This window comes from Macaca thibetana, chromosome 3, assembly GCF_024542745.1.
Source record: "Macaca thibetana thibetana isolate TM-01 chromosome 3, ASM2454274v1, whole genome shotgun sequence".
In the NCBI taxonomy this organism is placed as follows: Eukaryota; Metazoa; Chordata; class Mammalia; order Primates; family Cercopithecidae; genus Macaca; species Macaca thibetana.
Window position 1 is genome coordinate 16,897,738 of NC_065580.1, and position 26,696 is coordinate 16,924,433.

At 42.7% G+C, this 26,696-nt stretch overlaps 1 protein-coding gene across 39 annotated transcripts in view; it reads right to left on the reverse strand.

The window, feature by feature from the left end:
• MGAM (maltase-glucoamylase) overlaps positions 1 to 26,696 on the reverse strand; it is a 273,176-nt gene that overhangs the window by 124,588 nt on the left and 121,892 nt on the right. For 13 of the 39 annotated variants that reach the window (XM_050782185.1, XM_050782190.1, XM_050782183.1 and 10 more), the window contains exons 68-90: positions 25,941 to 26,029; positions 23,875 to 23,924; positions 23,292 to 23,462; positions 21,671 to 21,823; positions 21,133 to 21,333; positions 19,202 to 19,356; positions 18,383 to 18,551; positions 18,023 to 18,119; positions 17,178 to 17,290; positions 15,731 to 15,856; positions 14,420 to 14,548; positions 14,054 to 14,164; positions 13,353 to 13,415; positions 8,162 to 8,296; positions 7,604 to 7,691; positions 6,649 to 6,787; positions 5,708 to 5,841; positions 5,555 to 5,589; positions 5,346 to 5,462; positions 4,508 to 4,656; positions 3,817 to 3,901; positions 2,587 to 2,643; positions 490 to 614 (exon numbers count right to left, since the gene is read on the reverse strand). The exons of 1 other annotated variant lie outside the window; for it this stretch is intronic. In XM_050782185.1, coding sequence (XP_050638142.1) covers positions 490 to 614; positions 2,587 to 2,643; positions 3,817 to 3,901; positions 4,508 to 4,656; positions 5,346 to 5,462; positions 5,555 to 5,589; positions 5,708 to 5,841; positions 6,649 to 6,787; positions 7,604 to 7,691; positions 8,162 to 8,296; positions 13,353 to 13,415; positions 14,054 to 14,164; positions 14,420 to 14,548; positions 15,731 to 15,856; positions 17,178 to 17,290; positions 18,023 to 18,119; positions 18,383 to 18,551; positions 19,202 to 19,356; positions 21,133 to 21,333; positions 21,671 to 21,823; positions 23,292 to 23,462; positions 23,875 to 23,924; positions 25,941 to 26,029 — 2,691 coding nt within the window. The remainder of the gene's footprint in view (positions 1 to 489; positions 615 to 2,586; positions 2,644 to 3,816; positions 3,902 to 4,507; positions 4,657 to 5,345; positions 5,463 to 5,554; positions 5,590 to 5,707; positions 5,842 to 6,648; positions 6,788 to 7,603; positions 7,692 to 8,161; positions 8,297 to 13,352; positions 13,416 to 14,053; positions 14,165 to 14,419; positions 14,549 to 15,730; positions 15,857 to 17,177; positions 17,291 to 18,022; positions 18,120 to 18,382; positions 18,552 to 19,201; positions 19,357 to 21,132; positions 21,334 to 21,670; positions 21,824 to 23,291; positions 23,463 to 23,874; positions 23,925 to 25,940; positions 26,030 to 26,696) is intronic. 25 more of the 39 variants (XM_050782201.1, XM_050782202.1, XM_050782196.1 and 22 more) reach the window with 17 other exon arrangements.

The window sequence follows — 26,696 nt, forward strand, 5'->3', positions numbered from 1 at the left end:
AAAAAATACATAATTTCCACATGGAAATGCCCATATTCATATAGCTCTAGGCACAGGGCAAGCATTCACTGGATGTTACTTATGGTTAATTTATACATAGACTTTGATCTAGAATTTTAACATCTTGTAGAGGAATAAACAATTTTTCAGCAATAGTTTTCTTAGGAAAGCTTCAATTAGACCCAATAGTATACTAAAACTATTATGAATCATGGCTGCTCCTCTTTTGACTTCCATTTCAACCATGAGATTGAAGGAGGACACTCTTAGACCTATCATCTCACTCCCTTAAACATAAAAGAGCTGTTAATAATTAGTCGAAGAGGGTAGAGTCTGAAAAAGGTTAAAGTACAAACAAGCACAAAGAAAAAACAAGTGTTGAGTAAAATTGCATGTGGGCTTGCGAGTGATGCTTACATTTTGGTGGACTTCATTATAGATTGTTGAGCTAACTGACATGTAAAGGAAAACCTGAGTCTTGTCATTCACCTTAAGTGGGTGTTCAGTGCAGGCTCTTGCCAGGGCAGGATGTAGCCCCCACGGACATGAAGATTAATGTGGTCAAGAGGGGCTGGCAAGGTCTTCCACTCTCCTCTTGCGTTCATATCCACACCCTGCGGGCAGAAGAAGGTAAGAGATGACGAAGGAGAGGACAGGCCCCTCCCTGAACAACGCATCCTGCCAGACATCTCATCCTCCCCTCTGAACTTATGCCTGCTCATCACCCTTCACCACTTACCTGCCATTACCCATTCCGCATTCACCCAGTGCTGCATGAAATCTCACAAGGCGGCTATCATATCTTGTTAGGGTCTATGCCTTTGCTTCCACCATACAAACTACATTCGCCTGATGTGTGACAGGAAGAGGTGCTACTCTCTCACCTGAATCAGAAACCTAACCTAAGGGACCATCCTTCCATCCTACATGTTCTCAACTAGAGCAGGGTTTTTCAGTCTCAGCACTATTGAGATTTGGGGCCAGACGATTCTCTGGTGATGGGGCGATCTGTGCCTTTTGATATTCAGCAGAATCCTCAGACGTCAACAGCATCGCCTCTTCACCCCCACCCTGTTGTGCCAACAAAATATATCTCCAGGCATTGTCAAATGTCCCCTGGTAGGCAAAATCCTCTCATTTGAGAGCTGCTACTTTACAGGTAAGAAGCAATTACTGTTGACAACATGTAAACATACATGCATGGCTGTGTTCCAATAAAACTTTATGTGCAAATCAGCTAACAATCAGATTTGGTTGTGGGCCATAGTCTGCCAGCTTGTGCTCTAGAACGAGTAATAGGTACTCAAACTTGGGAAGATTAATTAACGTGACACTTCTTCATTAATGTTAACTATGAGATTCATCTTCATTTTAATTAAACATCAAAATTTCATCTTTTTCTAAACAGCTTTCACCATGATTTCTTGTGTCTTTCCCTCTTCGATCAAAGACATCTTCTGTTACTGAATGGGAGACTCAACATGCACACTCAGGACAAAGGCCAGTCTCACTTAAAGAAAGCTGGCCACTCTTCCTAGGGAAGACCTGGCTGGGAAGCACAGAGCAGAGCCTTAACATGTTACCACCCTAAGGGCAGATCCAGACTAGCAACAGGAAGGGGAGTCTAGAGCAGTGGGGAGGATTTGGGCTCCAATGGACTGAGAAGAGAAGGAACAAAATTGCACATCCTTCTCGTTTTCACCTAATCTCACTGCAATCCCCTTGGATGAAAGGGGCCAGCACATGCTCTGCTTCTTGTAACCCTGTTTGCACCCCTTTGCTATATTGCCAGCCCTCAACTTAGTTCTCAGAAAGTCAGAAGAAGAGGCCTCATTAGAGACCAAGGAAATGCCTTCTTTGATTCTACCCCAAGAATCAGGGTCTGAGTTCTCAGGGTCCCAGCAAGAGACCACCACCCCAGAGCTGCCCTGGAAGACCCTGGCTTCCCAGCTGAGTCTTTGGGAATCATACTAGCAATGAAACTATGCGGCAAGGAGCTCTTCATTGCTGCCTCATTTCTAAATGTACTTACACTGCTTAGACTCACAAGGGTTGGGTCCCACACCTCTGTGTGTGTTTTGCACATTGTCTAATCACTTGTGTGCCTTAGGTAATTATGTGCATCACCCTTCTTTGAGCATCTATGCTATGGAAGGAGATATTTAATAAAAAGAGACAAAAAGGCCTCTATGCTTACGAACTTACAGCAGGCAAATATATAAACATTAAAAACAAAACCTATAGTTTTCAACACAATCTCAAATGTTGGCTAGCATCTGCCTTTACACAACATGGTAAAGAGCAGTGATATAAGGAAATATTAAAAACTAACACAAAGAGAACACCCACAAAATCCAGACCCTGAGTGTGATGCTTTATGTGTTATTTCACAACGGTTCTATGAGGGAAGTGGTCTTACTCCACTTGGAGGTGAGAAAACTGAGGTTACAAGGGTTAAAGTGACTTATCTAAGACCACACAGCAGGTGGGTTACAGATCCAGCATTTGACCTAAGGTCCACCAGATCTAAAGCCTTTGTTTTCTCTACCATTTTCCCATGTTGTATAAACATTCAGAAAAACTTACCGTGTAGTAATCGTACCAGCGGGCTCTGGGGAAATATGCAGTTACATTTCTGGCATTCTAAAATGAAACACAAACAAGGTAAGACAGTGGGCACCATTTTCCAGGACAGAGAAACTAAACTGCTTAGGAAAGAGGTTAAATAAATGTGATGGCCTTGGGCCCACTTGCTTTCATCTCTCAGGAGGTTGGCTATTGGGGAAACCTTCCACCCCTTTTTCTTTTTCAAACAGGGGAGATTTGTCTACCCAAAACAAGTGGCATTCATAAAGCACTTTGGTATCCAGGACTTCCGGAACAAAAAAAATCAGTATTTGCTTATAGAAATAGGCTTACACCATTCACTCTTAAAGAGACAAACAACTGAGGTTGTGTCTGGGGCAGAAAAAAATTTTGTGGGTACAATCAGATTTGGGGGCTGGGCATGGGGTGGCTCACGTCTGTAATCCCAGCACTTTGGGAGGCTGAGGAGGGTGGATCATGAGGCCAGGAGATCAAGATCATCCTGGCTAACATGGTGAAACCTTGACTCTACTAAAAAAAAAAAAGAAATTAGCCGGTCATGGGTGGGCGCCTGTAGTCCTAGCTACATCAGGAGGCTGAGGCAGGAGAATCACTTGAACCAGGGAGGCAGAGGTTGCACTGAGCTGACATAGCGCTACTGCACTCCAGCCTGGATGACAGAGCAAGACTCTGTCTCAAAAAAAAAAAAAAAAAAAAAAGATTTTGGGGAGGTGCAATTAACTGGTATTTTAATCAGAAGCCCAATCAACAACAGAAGTAAAGAAATGCCTTTTACTACTGGGAGGTAATCCTTCACAGGAAGGGAGGGTTAGCCAGCAGCAGCACGAGTACACACATTGCCAAGTAATCCTTCTGAAGAGTTGTAATAGTGCTAGGGGATTGTTATGAATTCTTTACAATACTGCCCCCATCTGACCTTCTCTTCCTTATTTTAGTTAACGAAGAAATGATTGTGTCATTTAATACACTATGAGGTGTTTTCTTCTTGATCATCCTGTGAACCAGAATTGTTAGGCTCATTTTAAAGATGAAGGAGCTGAGGCCCAGAACACCTAAGTGATAGACTTCAGCTCAGAAGGGGAGGAACAGACACAGGGAGAATAAGAAACCATGTCTTAGGACCCCCACCAGCTCAGGTCTCTTCTCCTCGTCCTTTTCCCCAAGCCTCACAGCTGGGATCCTCCCCTCATCGGAGGCCTCCATACTCACGCGCTCCAGGACGGGGCTGACCAGGAAGGCTGGGCCCAGCAGGAACTGACTGTCTATGTCCCACGTCACCTGGTCTGACACAAACCTGGAAAGAGAAATGAAGGTGCCCAACAGAGCCCAACAGAGCCCCAGCCCGAGACTCGGAAGAAGCTCCTCAAGTTCAGATCCAGTTGGAAATCCAGCTGCCCCTGACCTGCCTTGCTTTTTCCCTAGGCCTAGCTTCATCAGGAGCACCAGCCTCTGCTCTCCCCATGGGATGTGCCTAAAATGCTCAGATGTATATGTGTTCTGTCCTGTAAAATATTTAACCACATTTCTTAACCATGTCACATTTTAAATGCAAGGATGGCCCTTTTCCCTCAAATCTCTTCCTGAAATCCTTCTCCTGTGACCTGGCTACATATAACCAAACTGCTACAAAAGGTAGATAGGTCTTTGCACAGCCAAATTAGAAAGAAATTATTCCATGCTGTACTGCATCATTTCAGTTTTGTTCATTCAATAAATAGCCTTTCATTAATGACCTATGGCATGTATAGCACTGTGCTAAAAACAATAACGAAGTATGGTCTTCACCTGAAGAGCTCACGTCAAAAAGCAATCATGTCTTTAATTTGGAAGAATTCAACTCCCACCACATAGAATGCAGTAAGTCATCCATTAGTCATCGGGATCCCTGCTGGACACTCACTCATGAAGCAGAGGCCGCACAACCGTGACGCCCTCCGTGTGGGCCTTATACATCAAGGTATACAGATATGGCAACAGGGTGTATCTGGTCTGCAAGACATTTCTGGAAATGTTCACAAAAGCAGCATCCCAGGACACAGGGTCTTGTCTCTAAAGGAGAAAGAGAACAGTGTTGGGAGGTCACCCTGAAATTTCTAGGAGATTTAAGAAAGCATATTCCAGTTGAAGATCACTCACAGCTAAACAACAGATAACCATACATGAGGCCCAGAGAATATTCTTAATAGACTGGAAAAGGTTACTGTAGTTCTCCTAGGACAGCTAACGAAATTTCACTATAAGACATTCTTTTTGGGTACATTTGGTACATTTCTGCCTAAACAACAAGAACAAAATATAATCATAATCTAAAGAACACAGAGGAATATGGTTCACTGAGGCCACAGCGCTTAATAATTTTTAAGGGTGTAGTGGCTTATGCCTGTAATCCCAGCACTTTCAGAGGCTGAGGCCAGGAGTTCAAGACCAGCTTGGGAAATATGGCAAGATCCCATCTGTACAAAACACAGTAATTTTCTGGGCACATTGGTATGTGCTTGCAGTCCCAGCTATTCAAGAGGCTGAGGTGGGCGAGTCTCTTGAGCCCCAGAGACTGAGGCTGTAGTCAGCCATGATTGGGATACTGCACGATCCGGCCTAGGCAACAGAGTCAGTCCCTGTCTCAAAAGAAAAAAAAAATTTTTTAAAGATATCACAGGAAATCAGACTGCATTAACTTTAGATCAGAAATGGAGGTTGTGTTTCAAGTGAAACACGGGAGGCAGGAGCCACTGTCCTACCCTGGTCCCAATGGTGTTGTGGTTTCTTGAGAAGGGGTAAAAGGCCCCCAGCTGCATCCAGCGAACACACATCTCGTATTCAGCGTCTTGAAAGAACCCACAGATATCTGCTCCTGTCTGAAACAAGAGGAAACAAAACAAGCCGGCTGATGATTTCTGAAAGATGTCCCCACCTTCTTGGTGCTTAGGAGGATCCCAAGGACACTCACATAGGATATGCCGAAGAGGCTGAACTCCATCATGCCTGCAATGAGAAGCACAGCAGTGTCACACCAGGCTCTCACCACCTGCCTTCTCACCACTTCCTCAAGTATCCCAACTCCCTGCCCTACCGGCACAGGCCCTGGGAAGGAGCCACGCACCAATGATAGATTTCTTCAGCTGATCCCACGCGGCCGTGTTGTCTCCCAGCCAATGTCCTGCCCAGCGGCCAGAAGAGGGAAATGTGGAGCGGGTGATGACGACCCCTCGCTGTCCCGTCACCTCCTGCATGGCTCTGGTTGGAGGGCAACAGGAAGTGAACTGAGGGCACGGTCACGGAGCAAAGGCCAGAGAGCTTCTGCTCCCAGAGCCCTTGAGCCTAGTCAATGTTTGCTGCGTGATTGGAGGGAACATGGAAGTCTGAGCTGTAATGGGGGATCCACTAATCCCAGATAATGGAGATAACGAGTCACGTGTTCTCACAGTGCTTTACAAAGAACTTCACTGTAGCAATCTCACTGGAGTGCCCCCAAAATAGAAAGAAATTACTAAATCTTGCTATTGGCTTGCTCAGTACTTAGTTTTCTATATTTGAAGAGGAACACAGTGAAGATCATAAGACTGTCCTTAGAAGAATTCATACCATTCATTGAGCTTGCAAAGCAGGACTGTGCTAATTCAGTAGAATACCAATTACTCTCCACCAAGAATGGCCAAAAATAAAAAAAGTCTCCAAAGATGATTCACTTTGAAATAAAGGGGAGAGATGCCCAGTCTCTGTGTTCCCTTCACCTCCTGTAACTAAAGCTATTGCACCGCCGGCTGCCCTGTGTGATCATTATGGTGTCTCCATGTGTGTCGTTCCCACCAGGATCATTAAGTTTTTCACTGGTGGGACCATGTCTTATTTAAATCTGTCCTCCTCCTTTTAATCAGAGGGCCTGGCTCCACGTTAATGAGCATTTGTTTAATAAGAATCATTACACAGTTGTCATGAGAATCTTCTTAACCCCTGGAATGGGAATGAAAGAAAACTAGGGTGGCTATGTCAGTCCCTGGCAATCCCTCCGGGTTGTGACAGCTGGAGAAGGCAGAGACTCACTCGTATGTGGGTCTGGTCTGGGACCACCCGTACAGGTTGTGCACGTTGTAGTGCTGCACCGGGGAGCCGTCTGGGAGGATCTGCTGACTCTCCATGCACAGGGTCTTGCTGCTCAGGCCCCTGTCCCTGGACTCCAAATCTGAGGAGGAAGAACGGGTGAGATGAAATCCAGCCCTGATTCTGTTTATCCCTGACCTTTCTTCAAGGGATTGGACCCTGGATCTTAAGACTGACTTGAGTCCTGCCTGGGTCACTCTCCATCTTCCCAGAGACATGAGCACAGCGACCCCAGCTCTGAGCTGCTATGGCACCTGCAGTGTTTCCAACATCAAGTTCACTGAAGAAAGCGGAGGTGTGAGGAAGAACATACAACTGTCAAACACTACATGACAGACTCTGATTTTGACTTTTGATGTGTCAATTATTTCATGTAATTCTTATAATTCTATGAAGAAGACTTCATTATCTGTCTTTTACAGTACAGCAAACCGAAATTCGGAAATATCGCATAATCTGTGAAAAGTCACCAAACTCCTAGAATGAACAATTTCTGGAGCTAAGATATGAATCCAAGTACAACTCCAAAGTCCATCAGCTCCACAATAATGACAAGCCAATAATTTCCACCCATTGATGACACCAAAAAATTCCTGTGATGGAATTCACATAAGCCTAAAAAACTAACAAGCCTAAGTGTGAGAACCCTTTGGTGGCATGAGCACTGCTAAGTGATTTCTGGACAAATTCAAGAAATTTGTGCAATGAGTCTAGTCACTTGCACATGCCCAGCTGGGTGAAGCATGTGCAGAGCTTTTGTCTCTAGTCCCCAGTAAACCACAGCAGCCTTGAGGATGTGCCCTGAGCTATCCAGGCACACCCCTGGCCTTGGAGCTCCTCCAGTGTAATCCTTCTTCCAATCATGGCTCTGCCAAACAAGGAGGCCAAGGCTTCTTACATGGCATGTAGGGAGGGCGGTTCAGAGAGGTCTCCCTGCAGCCTGGAGAAACTGCCCCATTCACGAAGCTTGATGGTTCATTCATATCCTAGAAATACCAAACACAGACATACCTTACTTTTTAAGATAATTACGTCCTGCCAATTCTGAGCCAAGGAAGCACTGAATAAATTGTTCAACATCCAGTAACTCCTGTAGATGCCAGCCCTGGAAGCTTCATCAAACCCTAGTGATAACTGGCTAGAAAGATTAATTCACCCCTGCAGAACAACTGGCTAGAGGGTTAAAAAAAAATCTCTCTCAAGGTGGGCGTGAGGCAGTGAAAGTTCCAAGAAATTCCTAGTCAATTGCCTCAGAGGTTTTATAGTAGGAACGTCAGGTCTGGTATAAGGTGTGAGGGCTATCAGACTGTTCCCCTCCTGAGTGGAGGAAGTGTCTGATATGTCCAAAGTCTTCCTTGGACAATGACTATCCTCTTGACTGAAGGTCAGTGGTCCATATACTCAGGCACACAAAGATAGACAAGTGCCACAGGTACACACACACACACACACTTACAATCCACAGGCCATCAAACTTCAAGCTCCTCTCTGGATTCTGCGGATTGTTGTACAGTTCTTCTATTTCCCTCTTCCACCACTTGGCAGTTGAATTACGGAAAAAGTCTGGGAAGGCCACATAAGCTCGATATAGCTGTAAAATATAAATATAATTTATTTATCCCACACAAATATATAAGACAGCAAGCAGGCACTTACCGAGAATGCAACTCACACAGATACTTGAGCTGCATAGTGACAGACGGCCTGAACATAAGCTAATAATGTTATTAGCTTATTAGAGAAATGTAGAATGAGAAGAGAAATTAGTGCAATTTGCACACCTTCCCAGCACTTGGAAAACTTCCAAAAACTGTTTTCTTCATATTGACATAGATGATGACAATCAATCCCGGAACTCATGACCTCATGCACTCGACGCCCAACGCTCAACGTCAGTCCCACCATTTCCTAAGCACTCTTCAAAGACAAAGCCAGGGAGAGACTGCAGACATGAGATGCGTGGTAACAGATTAGGAAGAAACACCCAGGGAGTCCCTCCTATATCATTCCCACTGAGAGAGGGGAGGAAGGAGTAAGATTACATTTCAGGATATTAGGCCAGTACACCTCAGTGTTTTCTACAATTTCAGAATCACATGACAACTACAGCTGTTGGAACATAAATTGAGAGGACTTAAAGAGGACATTTCAACTTCCCCTTGTTCTCATCTTTCTTCAGATAATAACAGCATTGTTTTTGTTTTAACCTGAAAGATGGATTCAAGGTACAACTTCTTTTTTTTTTTGAGATGGAGTCTTGCTCTATCACCCACGCAGGCTAGAGTGCAGTGGTGCTACCTCGGCTCACTGAAAACTCTGCCTTCCAGGTTCAAGCGATTCTTTTGCCTCAGCCTCCTGAGTAGGTGGGATTACAGGCACGCATCACCACACCTGGCTAATTTGTGTATTTCTAGTAGAGAGGTGGCTTCTTCATGTTGGCCAGGCTGTTCTTAAATTCCTGACCTCAAGTGATCCACCAACCTCAGCCTCCCAAAGTGATGCGATTACAGGCATGGGACACCGTGCCTAGCCAGATACAACTTCTTAACTACATTGTAGACTTTTGGGAGCAAGAAGCTGGTTTTATATTCATCTGAGTGATGAATATTATATTTTGCACAACGCTTAGCTTAGAACTTGACACAAATAGATACTCACTGTTTAATGGTGGGTTCACACCTCTTACAAGCAGCAAATAAATGTTGCTTGTTATGGAACATTATGGCCCTTTGTATGTCTCAGTAAATAGCCTCCTTTATGATAATCACACCATTGTAAGAGTTAAAGAGCTAAAGAATGCTGGTGAGAAGGGTGGGGTAGGCAACAGAAAGAGGACTTGGTCTAGGGGAACTCCAGTTCTTATACACAATAGACAAAAGGCAGGTAGGAACCCATATGTCTACATAAAGGGCAAGAAAAGGAACATGAGAAAACAGAAACAGATCAGCCTGCATGAGTTTGGCTGTCAAGGACGTGAGAAGACAGTGGCTCACATCAGCAGAATCTTGAGAGAAGTGGGCTTGCCAGGTATGCCTTTTGTTAGGAAATGGAGGTAGAAACCAGGAGACCCGACAAAGAGAACCTTTCATCAGAAACCGAGAGCTCCAGATCAGGCAGGGTTAGAAACAATGGGATAGGTGCGGGATGGAGAATTAGAATAAAGAGAGTATCAGCCACATCTGAGTCAGAATTGTATCCCATACGGGGTACACGTGGGGAACCCTGCCAGCCATGATGTAGGAACTTCCCTAAGTACTGCTCGGATGACCCCTACCAAATTCATGAAAATGTTCTGCCGTTCTCCAACTTGCTGGCTCTACCTTACACCTGTGCATATTCAAGTCTTGCCTTTGTGGCTTCTGCCTTCACTTTCTCCAGTCTTCAAACAGTGATGTACCCACCCACACACTGGGCCTCAGGATCACCTAGCAGTCTTTTTGTAGCACATCACATGCTACAAAATGCAATTCCTAGATCCCACCACAGACTTACTGAATTAAACCACTGGAGCTTTGGACTCAGAAATCTGCTTTCGTGGGACTGTTGGCTGTTTGTTTTATATTCAGTGAAGCCAGACCTGGACATCAGTGGCTTCATCCTCACCAGCTTCATCGAGTGGATCTTACTATAAATAATATAAATATTAGGTTGGTGCAAAGGTAATTGCAGTTTTTGTCATTACTTTTAATAACTTACTTTCTTTCTTTCTTTTTCTGAGATGGAGTCTCGCTTTGTTGCCCAGGCTAGAGTGCAGTGGGTCAATCTTGGCTCACTGCAACCTCTGCTCCCGGGTTCAAGTGATTCTCCTGCCTCAGCCCCCTGAGTAACTGGGATTACAAGCATGTGCTGCCACGCTTGGCTAATTTTTGTATTTTCAGTACAGATGGGGTTTCACCATGTTGGTCAGGTTGGTCTCGAACTCCTGACCTCGTGACCAGCCTCCCAAAGTGCTGGGACTACAGGTGTGAGCCACCGTGCCCAGCCTACTTTTAATAACTTTCAGTGGCAAAAACCGCAATTACCTTTGTACCAACCAATAGTTATAATTATCCTATCTATGAAGACTTATCTCTTATGAGCTAACTGACAGATTCTGTGACTCCCTGATGAAGAGTTTCTCATCAGGGGCACAACTGGCATTTGAGGTGAGAGATATTTTGTGGAGAATTCCCTGCAATCAGAGCTATCAACATCCTTGAGCACTGCCCACTGAATGCCTCTGGTGTCCCTGTGATAACCAACACTGCTCTCAGATTTCCAATTGCCTCAGGATGGCAGTGTTGCCCCTACTGGCTGATGAACTGTGGGGTTCTGATACTGACTACTTGATAAAAGTCAAGAAGCCCATGACTCAGAACTTCTCTGGCTGGGCAAGTTCCTGTGTCCATGTGGGCTGCTTGGACCCCTAAGCTTCAAGTGATTCTCTGTGACAGGTGACGAGAGGACAGGAAGCTAAGTCTTCTCCCTTGAATATTATACATATATACATACATACATAGAGATAGATGGTAGATAAATAGGTAGATAGATGATAGATAGATAGATAGATAGATAGATAGATAGATAGATAGATAGAAGAGGGATTTGGATAGATAGGGTGAGTGGATGAATAAAGGTAGAGATAGATAGAGAATAGATAGATAGGATAGAATGATAGACAGATAGATATAAATGAATAGGGTGGCTGGCTGGATGGATAGATAGATAGATAGATAGATAGATAGATAGATAGACAGACAGATAGATAGATATAACCTGAGTAGATACAGTAGATAGACAGACAGATAGATACAGATAGATTAAGTAGATGATAGATGATAGATAGATAGATAGATAGATAGATAGATAGATAGATAGATAGAGTGTGTGGATGAATTAATAGATCGACCAGTAGATACATAGACATGATAGATTGAAGATAGATAGATAAATACATAGATATACATAAATAGATAGATACTTGTTCAGTAGTAGACAAAAGGAAACCAGCCTTGAACTGAGTCTGACTCATTCTTGCCAATCTTCAAAACCTGCCCCAGGTTCTGTTTTGCTCGTTTTGTTTTACTGCATCTACTGACAGTAAATAAAGACATGCAGTCCAATAGCCAAGCAGCCTGGTCCCAAGTGTGTCTCATTTTAAATTAAAAAGTGCTACTGCTGCCAACTGGCTCTGGGATCCAGGAAGTCAGAGACTGACACCAGAGAAGAACGCATCATGGGTTTGCAGTACCATCTGTTCTCCCTACCCTACTGGAGCTGTGCCAGGCCTTAGCCCCTGGCTCCAGATTGTGTGGTTCTGTCTAATATATGTCTTTCCCTCTAGGACTCACCACTTGCCCTGAAAATCAACTTATCTGGATAAGGCATGAATATTTGGCCTAACTCTTGCTAGTCACATTCCTGGTGACTGGAATGTTTCTCCTGCATCTCTGTCCATGGGCTACGATCTTACATTATGTAGAAAGAACTCCCAAAAGAGGCCTTCACACCTGGGCTTCTGAGTGGCTGCTAACTGAATTTACAACTGCTGGGATTTGTTACAATATGGATATTTCTCTGATTAATACTTGACCCTGAGACAGTATCTAGTCTCTACAACATATACCACATTGCTGATTGCACAGGCCAGCTTCTTTATCCCTTCAATTCCTTGCAGGTGTCCTAGAGAAGAGGCCTTTTCCTTGTCTCCTCAGCTCTCCTGTGGGGGTCACATAGGCTACACATGCCCTGCTACAATTCCTACCCAGATAGAATAACCATTATTGAAGAACAGCTCAAGAGGTAGGGCAAGGTACTTGCTACCCAGGAAGTTCTCGGCCCCACCCTGAAAACCCTGTCTGTGGGAACTGTCACAACAATTGATAGTAAAGCACACAGGCTGCCTCAGTTTAGGAGACATGCATCTTGGCCAGAGGATGGGGCTGTAGGCTTCCTAGACCTGTAAGGAGCCATGTATTCATTCAAGCAAGAAATACTTAGTGAATCTGGAAAGAACTTCAGGTTCAGAAGCATGGGCTACCTGGATCCATTACAAGCAACAAACCGACCCCAGGAGTGAGCAGGTTTTACAATAAGGTTGGAAACTGAGAGGTAAAAGCAAAGTTGAGAAACCCAAGGAAGCATTGAGCTCAGAGGATGACTTGTAAGTGTGGAAATGGAGAAACGTGTTCATGAGGAAAAAAACAAAAATATATACAAATAAAAAGACCTAGTCAGTCTTCGAGGGTTGAAGACTGTTTAAAAGGGATAACCAAGGCAACAACAGTAAGTATACTAGTTCAGAGAAAAGATAGCACTTTTCGGAGGAAAAGTGGAAATTTTTGGGCCTTTGTAATCTGACAGCCTTGAAATTGAAATCAACACTCTGTCACCTAAAACCGTGGACAAGTCACCTAAAACCTTGGACAAGTAATTTGAGCTCTCTGGTCTTAAATCCCAAGGATAATAACACATATCTACATCCCAGTGGGCAGTAAAGTATTACTCCATGTAAACTAATTGGCACAGACTGACACCCAAGACACATCCCCTAAGTGTTTCGCCCTTGCCAAGCCCATGTCCATGGTACAGGCATGTCTAGAATCCCAGGAAGGGCTGCTCCTGCCTAGAAACCCTGACTCCACCCAAATTTACAAAGACCCTTTTACCTCCACTTGATTGTCCCAGTCTAGAGATTCATTCACAACAACACCAGGAAAATCGGGCCAGACCTATGGAGAGAAACACGCTCAGTAGCGATGCATGAGACAGTTTCCCTTACATAGGATTTTCCTTACATTATATAAACCATGTCCTAGGAGCAATGATACTTTGATTATCATGTAGGATTCATGGAAAAGTGAATTCCATAACGCATTACATTACTTTAAAAGTTGATAACGGACCGGGCGCAGTGGCTCAAGCCTGTAATCCCAGCACTTTGGGAGGCCGAGACGGGTGGATCACGAGGTCAGGAGATCGAGACCATCCTGGCGAACACGGTGAAACCCCGTCTCTACTAAAAAATACAAAAAAACTAGCCGGGCGAGGTGGCAGGTGCCTGGAGTCCCAGCTGCTCGGGAGGCTGAGGCAGGAGAATGGTGTAAACCCAGGAGGCGGAGCTTGCAGTGAGCTGAGATCCGGCCACTGCACTCCAGCCCAGGCGACAGAGCCAGACTCCATCTCAAAAAAAAAAAAAAAAAAAAAAAAAGTTGATAATGGTATCAACAAATATTGTTTGACAAAAGGAGAGCGTCTGACCTCAGAGCCCAAATAGAAAACGCCAGAAATAACATACACAGGCATGTGACCCACTAATCGTGACCCACCCTCAGGCTAGGGACTAGTGGATCATCCCTTAGGATTATACCTTTCCCCAGACAATGTCTCCATCATTTGGGTATTTGATGAAGATGTCATCCTCCATGCCCCGAGTGAAGGCAGGATAGGGCTGTGTCTCATTGCCAGAAATGGCTGGATCCTGAAATCAAAGCATAAGTCAGTTGGGAAAATCAAACCCAGGGAATGAAGAGAAACAGAATAAAGGAGAACTCCTCCAGGGTGAACTCGCTGGCTTCTACCTGAACTGTAGACTTTCTGTGAGTCCTGGGAAATACAGAATTCTTACTGCACTTCAATTTATCTACTTGCAATATGGAAATAAAGTATAACTCTTTCTCCACCAAAGCCCATACCTGCTCCCAAACAGACAGCACACATTCACATCAGGACTAACCAGAATGAGGATGACCCGCATCCCATCAGCCTTCATGCGGTTGATCAGAGCTGGAAACCCAGCAAACTTGGGGCTGAGGGTGAAGTCCAGCTGCCGCTCCATGTAGTCGATGTCTGAGTACTGCACGTCCTGCGGGAGGACACGGGGAGCTGAGTGGCTGCTGCTGTACACGCTCAAGCTTTACAGGAGAACAACCCTCCACCACCCATGGTGGAATTCCAGACAGCTTCTTGTTGATGCTTGCAAACCCCAGCTCTGCCATTTGTTAGGTACACGTGCTGGGAAATTCACTTAATTTTTAAAATGTTCAGTGATCAAATAGAAAAAAAACCTTAAGTCAGCATAAAATAGGATGAGAATGCCTCTCTAACACAGCTATTCTGAGGATAAATAAGTACACTGGATTGGACAGTGCTTTGTAAACTGCCACCGTCAGGTGTGATTGTGATGACCTCCCCCAAGAGGCTTCCCCTGGTATCAGTGGTTCATGCTTAGAAAAAATACTGTTAACTACCCAGGGCTAATACAATGTGGATGATAAATCTACTGCAAAACATATCAAAACAAAGCAACAATGTATAGGTGCTTTGGAATACCCAACCCTGAGGGAAATCAGATACAACATTCTTATGGAGAATGAATACTGCATTTCACTATCCACTAATGGAAACACTATGTTCCACTAATGGAACTATTGTAAAACAATAGAAATGTAGAATAAAATTAGATATGCGATGGTACACTGGATTAATTCTCTGATGACTGGGTCCCCTCCCACTCTCCAGTGAAAGATAAGGTTTATTTATATATGTTTGCCCTCTGGAAACCCGTATCAGGATCCGTATATTCCATCAGTGATAGCTCAGAGTCGATAGGACACTGTGCTACAGCACCAGGGCTGCAGGAAATAAGGTCGTATCCACATATACAATGGTCTGACTGGGGTTAGTTTTTTTCAAGAATTAAGTAAAAGAACTGTGGGATATCATTTATTCTTATGGAACCAAGGACATTTTGACTAAATGTTTTGAAGACATGTGAAAGAAATGGAAGGAAGCATGAGATAGCAGAAAAAGCCCTGGAGCCAGCCTATCGCCCCCTCTGGCAAGTCATGGTGAATCTTGAGCTATCATCTCTAGAAGATGGAAACAAGCACCTTTACCTATATGACTGTGCTAGGGTGAGGCTGTGATATTGTCTGAAAAAGAACATTATGTTTTTATAGAATCCCACAAACATTAGACAAATGAACCCAGACACAGAGGCACCTGGGTTAGTTACAAAACTCCAGAGCCATGACTGAGAACGTACATAAGGGATCTGGGCGGCCACCATCTCATCATACAAGCTGGCGATCTCAGAGTCGTTCTGGTATCCATAGCGACACAGCTGGAAACCCAAAGACCAGTAAGGTACCATCACAGGCCGGCCAATCAACTAGAAAAAATAGACAGAAAATATTAGTCCTCAGAACAGAGGCACCAGATTGAAGTTTTACATAAAGTAATAAGAGTATTTTTCCATGCCCCAAGCTAGACAACTGACTAATTGAAATCCACATCAAAACTGACAGGATATAGAGCCACTGGGATACTTGGAGAAAGCTTTCTGCTAGGCTTGAACTCCTTCTTAAAAATTATGGAAAAGCTGATTTTACTCCATTCCTAGAGACACTGTAGGTAACTCATTAAGAAGCCCAGAATCAGAGACAAATGCCTGGCTTAGCATACAGGCTCCAGTCCTGCTACCTGTGTGACTTTAGGCAAAAATTAAGTAAACTCTTAGTGCTTCAGTTTCTTCATCTGTAAATAAGGGTATAATAATAGCCTCTGCCTCAGAGTCCTTTTGTGAGGACTGAAGAAGTTATTATGTGCGAAGTGCTCTAACAGGCAGCAAGCAATAAATCAGTGATGTGCAGTAGGTAGTACATAAGTATTTGCTGCTGCTGCCAAAACCACCATGGTCACCACCACCATCACTACTTTCACCATCACCACCACTACCACTGTCATGCCCTCCACCACCATCATTACCATCATCATTACCCTTCACTACCATCACCACCACCCCACTACCACCCCCACCACCATCCCCACCATCACCACTATCATCACAACCACTATCACCAACATCACACTCCTCACACCACCCCACTGTCACCACCACCACCATAACCACCACCATCACCATCACTAACACAAACACCATCACCACCACAAACACCATCACCACCCCCACCATCATCAGTATTATCACAACCACTACCACCACCATACTCCTCACACCACCTCACTGTCACCACCACTACCACCACCATATCCACCACCACCCCCATCATCATCATTACCACCATCACCAACACACCCATCAACACCACCCCTACCACTATCACCACCATCACCAACACTACCACTACTACCACCATCATTATCACCATTCCCACATCACTGCCCCCACCGTCAGCCCCTACTGCCATCATCACCATCACCACCACCATAACTACAAAAACCACCACCACCACACTATCACTACCATCACCACCACTGGTACCACCATAACATCTGCTCTTCTGCAATGCTTACAGAGGCTATACATTTAATGATAATCTGAATGTGTTTATTTTTTCTTATTCTATAATCTCTCTCCAACAAAGACCAATATTTCCAGTTATCATCTGAGAGTTACACTAATCAATGTGGGCTCTGGCATCCAGAATGTGCTGTATAAGTGCTTGATAAACAGCTGGATTTCCCCCTACCTCAGTGTACTGCTGGGTGACAAGCTCTGGAGTTGGCCCCAAGAACACATAAAAGTCCAGAACTCCCCCTGTGGTACGGTATGTCAAGGCAGGCAGGGGCTGGAACGTCACGTCTGAAAAGGAAGAAAAATGCTAACCCAGATGGAAACCTTCCACATCACGAATCACCCCTGAAATCCACACATTCTCCATCTTCCTGCTCCCTCCCTATCACAGAGTGGTAAGAGCAGGCATTTTCTATCATCCACACACAGAACTGAAGAAGTTCAGTGGAAGTCTACAGGTCCCATTTCTGGGTTTGATTCCTTTTGGTGTACTTTACTATATTTTGTCATTCTACTCTTATAAAATTATTTTTACATTGCAACTTTTATTTTGGATAAAGAGGTACACATTCACGTTTGTTACATGGGAATATTGCATGATGCTGAGGTTTGGGGTGGGAATCCTGTTACCCAGATAGCAAACATAGTACCCAATAGGTAATTTTTCAATGTACCATACACCCTCATACCCCCAGACTAACTTCTCTGACCCATAGTTTTACCCTAATTCAAATTATATAACTGGCTTCCACGAGCTGGCCTCCAGGATATCTGGGACCCATGTGGTGTTACTATCCCTTCTTATGTGATTTTTACCAAAATGAGGGTTGGGTTAAATCCTCTTATCACATGATCCTATACTGAAATAAACAGAAAGGCTAAACACAAAGAAAAAATAAACACTAATGCCCGTAAAATGAAAATTTTGACTTCAAGGAACAGTTGGGCTAAAAACATTCTAAACTGACTCAAGCATGATTGGTAGCCGCCCAAAATAAGGGAGGCGCTGGACGGCCTTACCCATGGCATTGCTGTTCAGCAGGAACACTCCGTGGGCACTGCCATCCTCCTCCAGCCCCATGTAGTAGGGGTGGACACCATAGGAATTCTTCTTGTACTGGAGAGTCATGGGGAGAAGCAGTAGGCGTTTAAAAGACATTACACCTGAGAAAGAAACTCAACATAAAAGTGTTTGCTAAGATGGGTCTAGTTTTCTCCATGAAATCAATTAAACACATGAAACAAAGGAGCCTGAGAATTGGCCCACTCGTCTAAACCAGAATGAGGGGACCAAGTGGAGTTTGGGAAGATGAAGCCCGAAGCCTGAGCAGTGTGGGTGGAGAGAAGCAGAGACACAGATCCCAAATGCTCTGTCCTTACCCCTGGGGGCTGGTCTCGGGAGAACATCCCCCAAGTGTGCCACTCCAAGTCTCTCCTATAGGATGTGTGCTCAGTTTCCCCAAAGCCATAGAGGTACTTGGAGGCAAGGCGGGTGGAGATGCGGATAAACATGTCATTGAAGGTGAAACCAAGGAGCTGAGAGTCCCAACTGAAACACAAAAAGGCAGATTTGAAACAGAAAATGGGTTTTCTCTCTGCTTCCAGCAGCTGACTTTTCAAGGACAACAGAATGCTTGATTTTTATCCAGAACCTGTTCATCTCCAAAACAAAACAGAAACTCAACTTGATTAAAATATCATAGAAATCCTCACTAAAAGCCCAGGAGTTATTCTTCATTCATCTGTTTCCCACTGTCACTGCCTCCTTTCACTGGTCCTCCACAACACAAACCAAAGCACTCCTCACCATCACAGCTGCGTACACCCCACACCAGCACCACCTTCCACCCTTGCACCCCTCAGTGCATTTTCTACATAGCACTCAAAGTGATGTTTACTTATTATTGGTTGTCATGAGAAGACAACCCTCAGCTGTCTATAAGGAGCAGCATCTACTCTAGACAAGGCACCCCATAAACATTTGTTGGATGAATCCTCAGGCACACTCAACTGCCTCAGTAATTATTTCCAGAATGCTAAAGATGTCCCATAAGAACAGGTCTGAAGGAAACAACTCATCCATGGATCTGAAAGTGAACAATGTGATGTTTGGAACCAGGATATACATCCAAGGACAATGGACCTGGCAGCGAAGGCACAAGTAGACACCAACTCTGAGTCACACTAGAAACCACTCACATTATAGTGCCTGTACTCTTGCGGCGGATTTCAATCCCAAATGGATTCTTCTTAATGAGGACATCATAGAGTTGACCCTCAGGGGTGCTGGATGGCACCGTGGGTACGTTCAGAGGAACTGGAACTTCATACCGATTGTTGTTGGGATCATAAATCTAGGCCAGAGGAAATCGATTTGAGGCAAGAATTGTGCTCTTGAAACCTATACCCTTAGCAGAATCTATTTATTTTCAGACAAAAAGTTCAGATGCTATATTTCTGTCTACTTTAAGTTGGTGATATCTGAGATTTAATTAATATATCAAATAACAACATAGGATTAAACATTTTTTCTGTCATTTCTCATTATTAAGGCCTCTATTACATTAATATACTCAATGGGATATTAGTGCTAATGTGGAAAATCATTCTGGAATCAGTATGGTATTTATGAATATGTTACTTTTTACTTTCTGTGGGCATATGAGTATATAAAAATACCTTAAAACCATTATGAATTGAAAAAAAACCCTGTCTCCCCAAAATGAAATCTATTTGATTAAAATTATCAGAATCTCCTTGCTGAAGGTGGTATCTAAACTGACTCATGAGTATCTACTACATCCCTGCCTGACACTGCACAAGACACTAGGGATGTGAGCTGTATAAGGCAGTGTTATGGTTTTACAAAATTCACATGCGAATGAGAAGTGAAATAGAGCAGCTCAAAACACCTGGGTGATGTGTGCTAAGGGACAGCTATGTAGACGTGCTGTGAGATTCTAGGGAAGAAAATGCCTAACATTGTTTCTGGAAGACTGAGATGGTGTCCCAGGAGAAATACAGTCTAGAGTATTAAAAGCTTGGTAGGCATTAACCAAACAAAGGAAGGAGATCAAGTCATTCTGCTGAAGAATAACAACCGGAAAGGCAGAGAGAATTAAAGTGGGTCAGAAGGAGGCAAATATTTTGGAAAGAGCTACTGTATCATCAAGAGGTAGAATAGGCAATGGTTAAGGCTAAAACTCCAAGGAGGTTCATTCATTTCAAACCCATTAGGTGCCTACAACATGCTAGTGCTATGATGTACAAACACACTACAACATCATCCCTGAATTAGAGGAGGTACAAAAACTCTGAATTCAGGTTGATGTCAGATTATAAAGAACCTCTCAGGCAATGTGACAATGTCCTGATCACTTTCACTTACTGTGTCAATAACATTACAGCGCTAACTATCTGCCAGGCTCTGTATTAGACTTCAGAAGCAGAAAAAGGAAAGGGCACGTTCCTGTCCTTGAGAAGCTTAATTTAATAGAAAAACAGACCTAATCTCTAGTCCATCCCTAGTCCTTAAATGTAATTAAATCCTGGAAAGAAATGAAATAACTGCACATTGGTGGCTATTTTATATATCTCAAATTCAGTATCCCAAACTGAACATATCATCTTACATTGATCAAGCACAAACCTTTTCAGTATTCCTATTCCAGTTAATGTCAGCACCATCCATATTAAGATGCAAGATACCAACACGGACATCACTCTTGATGCTTCCCTCTCCATTGTCACCTGCTTTCAATTGAGCGCCAGACCCGGTAACACAACTTCCTGAACCTTAAATAGGTGCACTCCTCTCCACCTGCATTCCAGTGTCTAGTCCAAGCCTAAGCCCTCAGCCGATCTGCTTAACTGGCAGCCTCCCAACTTGTCTCTCCGTACCCACTCTTTCTCTCCCAACCATTTTCCTAACAGTAGCCACAGTAATCTTCTCCAAATGAAAATCAGGGCAGGTCTCATTGTTCCCTCAATGATTTCTCACTGCTCTCTGGATAATGATCTAATCTATTGTAGCATGATTAACTTATTTTAGGGTTCTGTGACCCGGACCAATAAAAGGTAATGGGACTGAAAAGGGTCAAGTCACCACCTGATACATGTGCTGTGTTTACCTTGAACTGCAGCATTTCATTCTTATGGTAAGTGACATCCAGGCGAAGGGGGTTCACGGGTGTGGAGGGGAAGGCACTGGCATACACGGAAGACTTTAAGGAGATGTCAGCTGTGGCCCCATGTGAATTATATTGAACATTACTGACAGAGTATAGATCGTTGACAAAATAGCAAAAAGGGACTCCAGAAGAATTGGATGCCTGAAAAGTAAGGGTAAAGTCATAGATCAGCACAGCACATGGTCTTAAAGTTCTCTAACCTAAACAGGGGTAGAAACATCATTTTATACCACAATAAAACCAGCCCATCACTGATCACTTGGCAATAACATAACTTTAATTTCCTCATCTCCAAGCAAAATATTCATTTTAAAAAGTTTCACACATGTCCCCACCTACTCATCACATCCAGATCATGTCCCTTAGGAAGTCCTTTCTATGGATTTTAAGTAGTTATGTAAGTACTACTGCTGTGCTTAAGAAACTATACATTAGGTGTGGAGATTTCCATGCACGTGAACCCCAGCAGCATGGTTACCTCCCAGATACAGCCACGGGCAGTGCAGTTTTCTGCAGAAGCGCCATTCTCATCAGGGTAACAGTCTATTTTTTCATCATCCCTTATCTTTATGCTCCACTCCACTGTGTATGCTTCTCCCAGGAGAAGATTGATGTCTGTGATAATGGCAACCTGTAGGAATGCAGAAATCACAAGGAAATTCATCTTTAGGAGATAGGCCTTGCAAGATATGAGGCTTTTTTTTTTTTTACAAAAGAAAATAGAAATTTGATCAGACATCCAACCATCCAACCAACATATGACTTTAGCTTTTAAGAAGAGAAGTGCACATTGGGGGAATCTAATTAGCAGCAACAGGGCAAAGGTCTCCTCTCTAGCCGAATCTTGTACATAGAATAAAGAAAACAATTTGGTCCAAAAAAACCTGTCATGACCACCCCTTATTCTTTTCTGCTCTGACTCCTCTTAGCCCTCTGTGTCTTGTCTGGCAGGCTCTCTTCTGCACTTCCTCTTTAGCATGACACATGGTGTCACCCAAAGTGAGCTGATCCCCTTGCTCTCCAGTCCCCAAACCAGTATCCCCATTGGCGTGGAGTGGTAGAAAGAACACAGCATTAAGAATCATATGATCTGGTTATCATATCCACATTTCCATAGAACATTGAACAAATGATTTCTTTCCTTAATTTTTAATATTAACGGGTATACAGTAGGTATACATATTTATGGGTTATATGAAATATGTTGATTCAGGCATACAATGCATAATAATCACATCAGGGTAAGTCGGGTATTCTGTTTCATTTATTTGGGTTTCAATTTTAGCAACAGCAAAATTGAGAGGCTGAAAAAAATCATATATTTCTTTGCATTTCTAACACCCCAGCCTCTTCGCTTCTGCAACCCCAAAGACTCCAATTTTGAAACCTTCCTTGATTACCATTCATTCAAATAGTTAATATTTTTCTATATACTTTTCTTATCTTTGATATTTCTTTAAACAGCACTTCCCAAGTTCTCACTTGTCTGGAATAATAAAATTCCATTCTAAAATTATCATCCTTCTCCCAGTCTCCTCCCAGTCTAAACAATCTTGTACTTCCCCGTTCTACTAGTCCCCAAACTCACTCCCACTCCCAGCAATGCGCACACACAGTGGCACAGCCTTCATTCAAGGATCAACGTGAGGCCCTTTGAGAATTAAATCAAGTTGTATCTAAGACCCTCCAAAATCTGACCACAAGTTTCCTATGCAAACTAGCCTCTTTTTCAAAACTGAATCTTATCTATGCTATTCCAGTCATATAATTTTCACAGTCTAATAATGTAAGGCTGTTCCCCACTTTCCTAACTTTGCTCTTCTTGTGCCTCATTGTAATTATAATTCTATTTGGGGGAAAAGGAGGTGAAATCAGTTAGAGAGAGAAGAACATTGAGAGGCAGAGAAGGGAATAAGAAGGTAAACACCCAACTCATTCTAGCTCTGGCCACCTCATTTTATTCCCAGTCCTCTAACTTCCCCCAAACAGGCCTCATGGTTCCTCTGTTCCTTCAAGAACCCATGCAGTCTTGGCAAAAAGGAACACCATGATACTATGGAGAATTCTCAATACATCATCTCAACAAAATGGAGTTTTACCTTCAGGTTAGAATCATAAGTGACTGTAGGAGAAGTCTGACTTGGGACACCATTGTGTTTCACTGTAACATTGCTAGGTTCCTCCGTTCCAAGAATTTTAATCTCAATAAATGCCAAATTATTATTGGGGTCCTTGTAGGTTGATTGTGAAATATTCACCTCCAAGCGGTTCTACAAAACAATTAAGTCCAATTATGCATAAAGGTATGCCTGTAATACACAGATTCTCAAGTCACTCAAATATTCCATTGCAGACCGGACACCCCCACTGCCCTGGATGCCTCTCTGCTTTCTCTACTAGTGTGTGCTCAAGAAGCACAAAATTATTTTAATAATTTTCTAATTTAAAACAATCATAAAAACACACAGATATTTTTAAACTCTATTTACAAATGCTGTTTGCTATAGTAATGCCTTCTTTTGAAAACTCTGATGAAATCATAAATAGAAATGTGCTCACTCATAGCCAATAATGCATAGAAAGTTACAAATATAATCACACAGATACAATATACACAAGCACAGATGTGCTAATGGTCAGTCCAAAGCCCACACCTAAGATTCAGAAAAATATGATACTCACTTGAGTGACAGAAAACTCACATAAAAGATACACTTTATTGGCCACAGTATCTGCAAGTGAGAGAAAGTCAAGTCAGATTCTGGCTTGCCCACCACAGAAAAACAGATTTCACACCACCACTCTTTTCAGTTACATCCTGATGTCACAAATGGCAGTATTTCTGTTTCCTTATGGATGAATAATATTCCATTGTATTCATTCATCAATGTACACTTAGAATGTTTCCATATCTTGGCTGTTGCAAATCATGCTGTAATGAATATGGGAGGAGTGAGTATATCTCTTAGAGATACTGGTTTCCTGTACTCTGGATATACACCCAGAAGCGGGATTTCATGGGATTGCAGGGAAGATCTGTTCTTAATTTTTTGAGGAACCTCCATGCTATTTTGCATAACAGCTGTAATAATTTACATTCCCACCAACAGTCTAAAATATTCCATTTTCTCCACACCCTCGCCGGCACTTATCTCTTACCTTTTTTACGATTTCCATGCTAACAGGTGTGAGGGGATATCTCACTGTGATTTTTGATTTGCAATTTCTGTCATTTCCTGATGTTGAGCATCTTTTCACATACCAGTTAGCCACTTGTATGTCTTCCTTGGGAAAACATCTGTTCAGGTCCTTGACCCAGTTTGTAATTGGGTCATTGGGTCTTTTGCAGTTGCATGAGTTCCATATTTTTTATATTAATCTCTTCTGAGATATACGGTTTGCAAAGATTTTTATCCATTCTGTAGTTTGCCTTTTCACTTTGTTGATTGTTCCATCTGCTGTGCAGGAGCCTTTTAGTTTGATGTAGTCATGCTTGTTGCCTTTTTGGCATTTTGCCTTTGCTTTTGGTGTCATATCCAAAAAGTCACTACCAAGACTACGTCAAGGAGGTTTTTTCTATGTTTTCTTCTAGGAGCTTTACAATTTTAGCCCTTACATTTAAGTTTTTAATTACTTTCCTCACAGTAGCCAAGATAAGAAAACAAGCTAAGTGTCTATTGGTAGACGCATAGATAAACATATTCTGGGATGAATATACAATAGAATATTTTTCAGACATAAAAAGTAGAACATTCTGCCATTTGCAACAGTATGAATGACTCTGGAGGACATTATACCAAGTGAAATAAGCCAGAGACAGAAAGTCAAATACTGCATGGTCTCACTTCTATGTGGAATCTAAAAAAGTTCATCTCTTAGAAGCAGAGCCTACAACAGTTGTTCTGAGAGCCTGCGGCCATGGAGAATGAGGAGATGATGGTCAAGGGTACAAACGTTCAGTTAGTAGATGAATAAGGTCTGGGGATCCAGTCTGCAGCATTGGTGGTGATGGATGTGTTCATTAAAATAGCTGTGGTAATCACTATACTATGCCTACGTATATTAAATCCTCACATTGTCCACCTTAACTATATTCAATCTTTATTTGCCAATTAAATATTTTACAACTAAATAAATAATTTTGAATCTACATATTGGATTAGATGGACAAGCATCTCCAAGGCCAACCCATTGTTTTTCCTCCTCTTTCCTACTGGAACATTGCAAAGATTCCCTTCTGAGGGCTTCCAAGGCATATGCTTCAAGGGAATCTATTTCCTAAACTTGAAGCACAAGAATTGTTTGTATACTGGAGCCGCAAATAGGCTAAAATGTATGGCTAGATGAGTACACACTGGAACAGTATATTCTCACTACCTCACTGGCAGGGGCATGATTTTTATATTGTCAACGTTTGCTCATAAGAATTTTGGGAGGAAGACATTAACATTGAATTAGGGAACAGTCTTGAAACCTTTTCATCTAAGCACCCATTGACAATAAAATGAGAGCCTATTATAAATATCACTGGCTAATGGGAGAATTGTCAGAGATACAAATGTATTTTTCTTTTGTCTGCAGTTCATCTACCACTATCCCTGAATGGTGCAACCAGAAACAAAATACTTCAGTGACTTGCTGCTGTGCCTGCTGAGATTTCTCCCATACCTCAATGACCAGCAGGAGGGAAGGACCCTAAGTCACAGGTGCGGGTTTGGAAACAGCAACATGATCGTAACAGCACTCACCCTTTGTTTGCCCATCATCCCAGAAAAGTTCTCCTTTTGCTTCTTTGTTCTCATCTAGGGCAATGATAAGACCAAGAGGGTTCTTTCGACTGTGGGGAACAAGATTCAAGAGACAAAGATAGGAGTCAGAGAATTTTGCCAACTGAGTTGAGAATACTTCTATCAAATATCAAACTGGAAAAGATACTAGCAGCAGATGGTTCTCAGAAATGAGAAGTATCCCAAGAAGGGAGACTTCTGGTACTACAATTGCAACAGTCCTGGCAAATGAATGAGGCTGATCACTTGGCTGTTAGTGTGTTTTGAAAAGAAATTCAAAGGCTTTAAGGAAGGACATGAAGTACAATCTTTCAAAATCCACTGGATATGGTTCTAAAACAGCAGCTTCTGCAAAGCTATTGTGAATCGTGGCTGCTCCTATGTTGACTTCCATCTCAGATGTGAGATTAAAAATGACATGGCACAAGTATACATATGTAACAAACCTGCACGTTATGCACATGTACCGTAGAACTTAAAGTAAAATAATAATAAAAAAAATAAAAATAAAAAATACAAAAATAAAAATAAATAAATAAAAAATAAATTTAAAAAAAAATGACATTCTTAGACCTATCATCTCACTCCCTTAGACTTCAAAGAGTTATTAATAATTAGTCAGAGTATCGAGTCTGAAAAAGATTAACATACAAACAAGCAAACAAAGAAAAACAAGTATTGAGTAAAATTGCATGTGGGCTTGAGAGTGATGCTTAC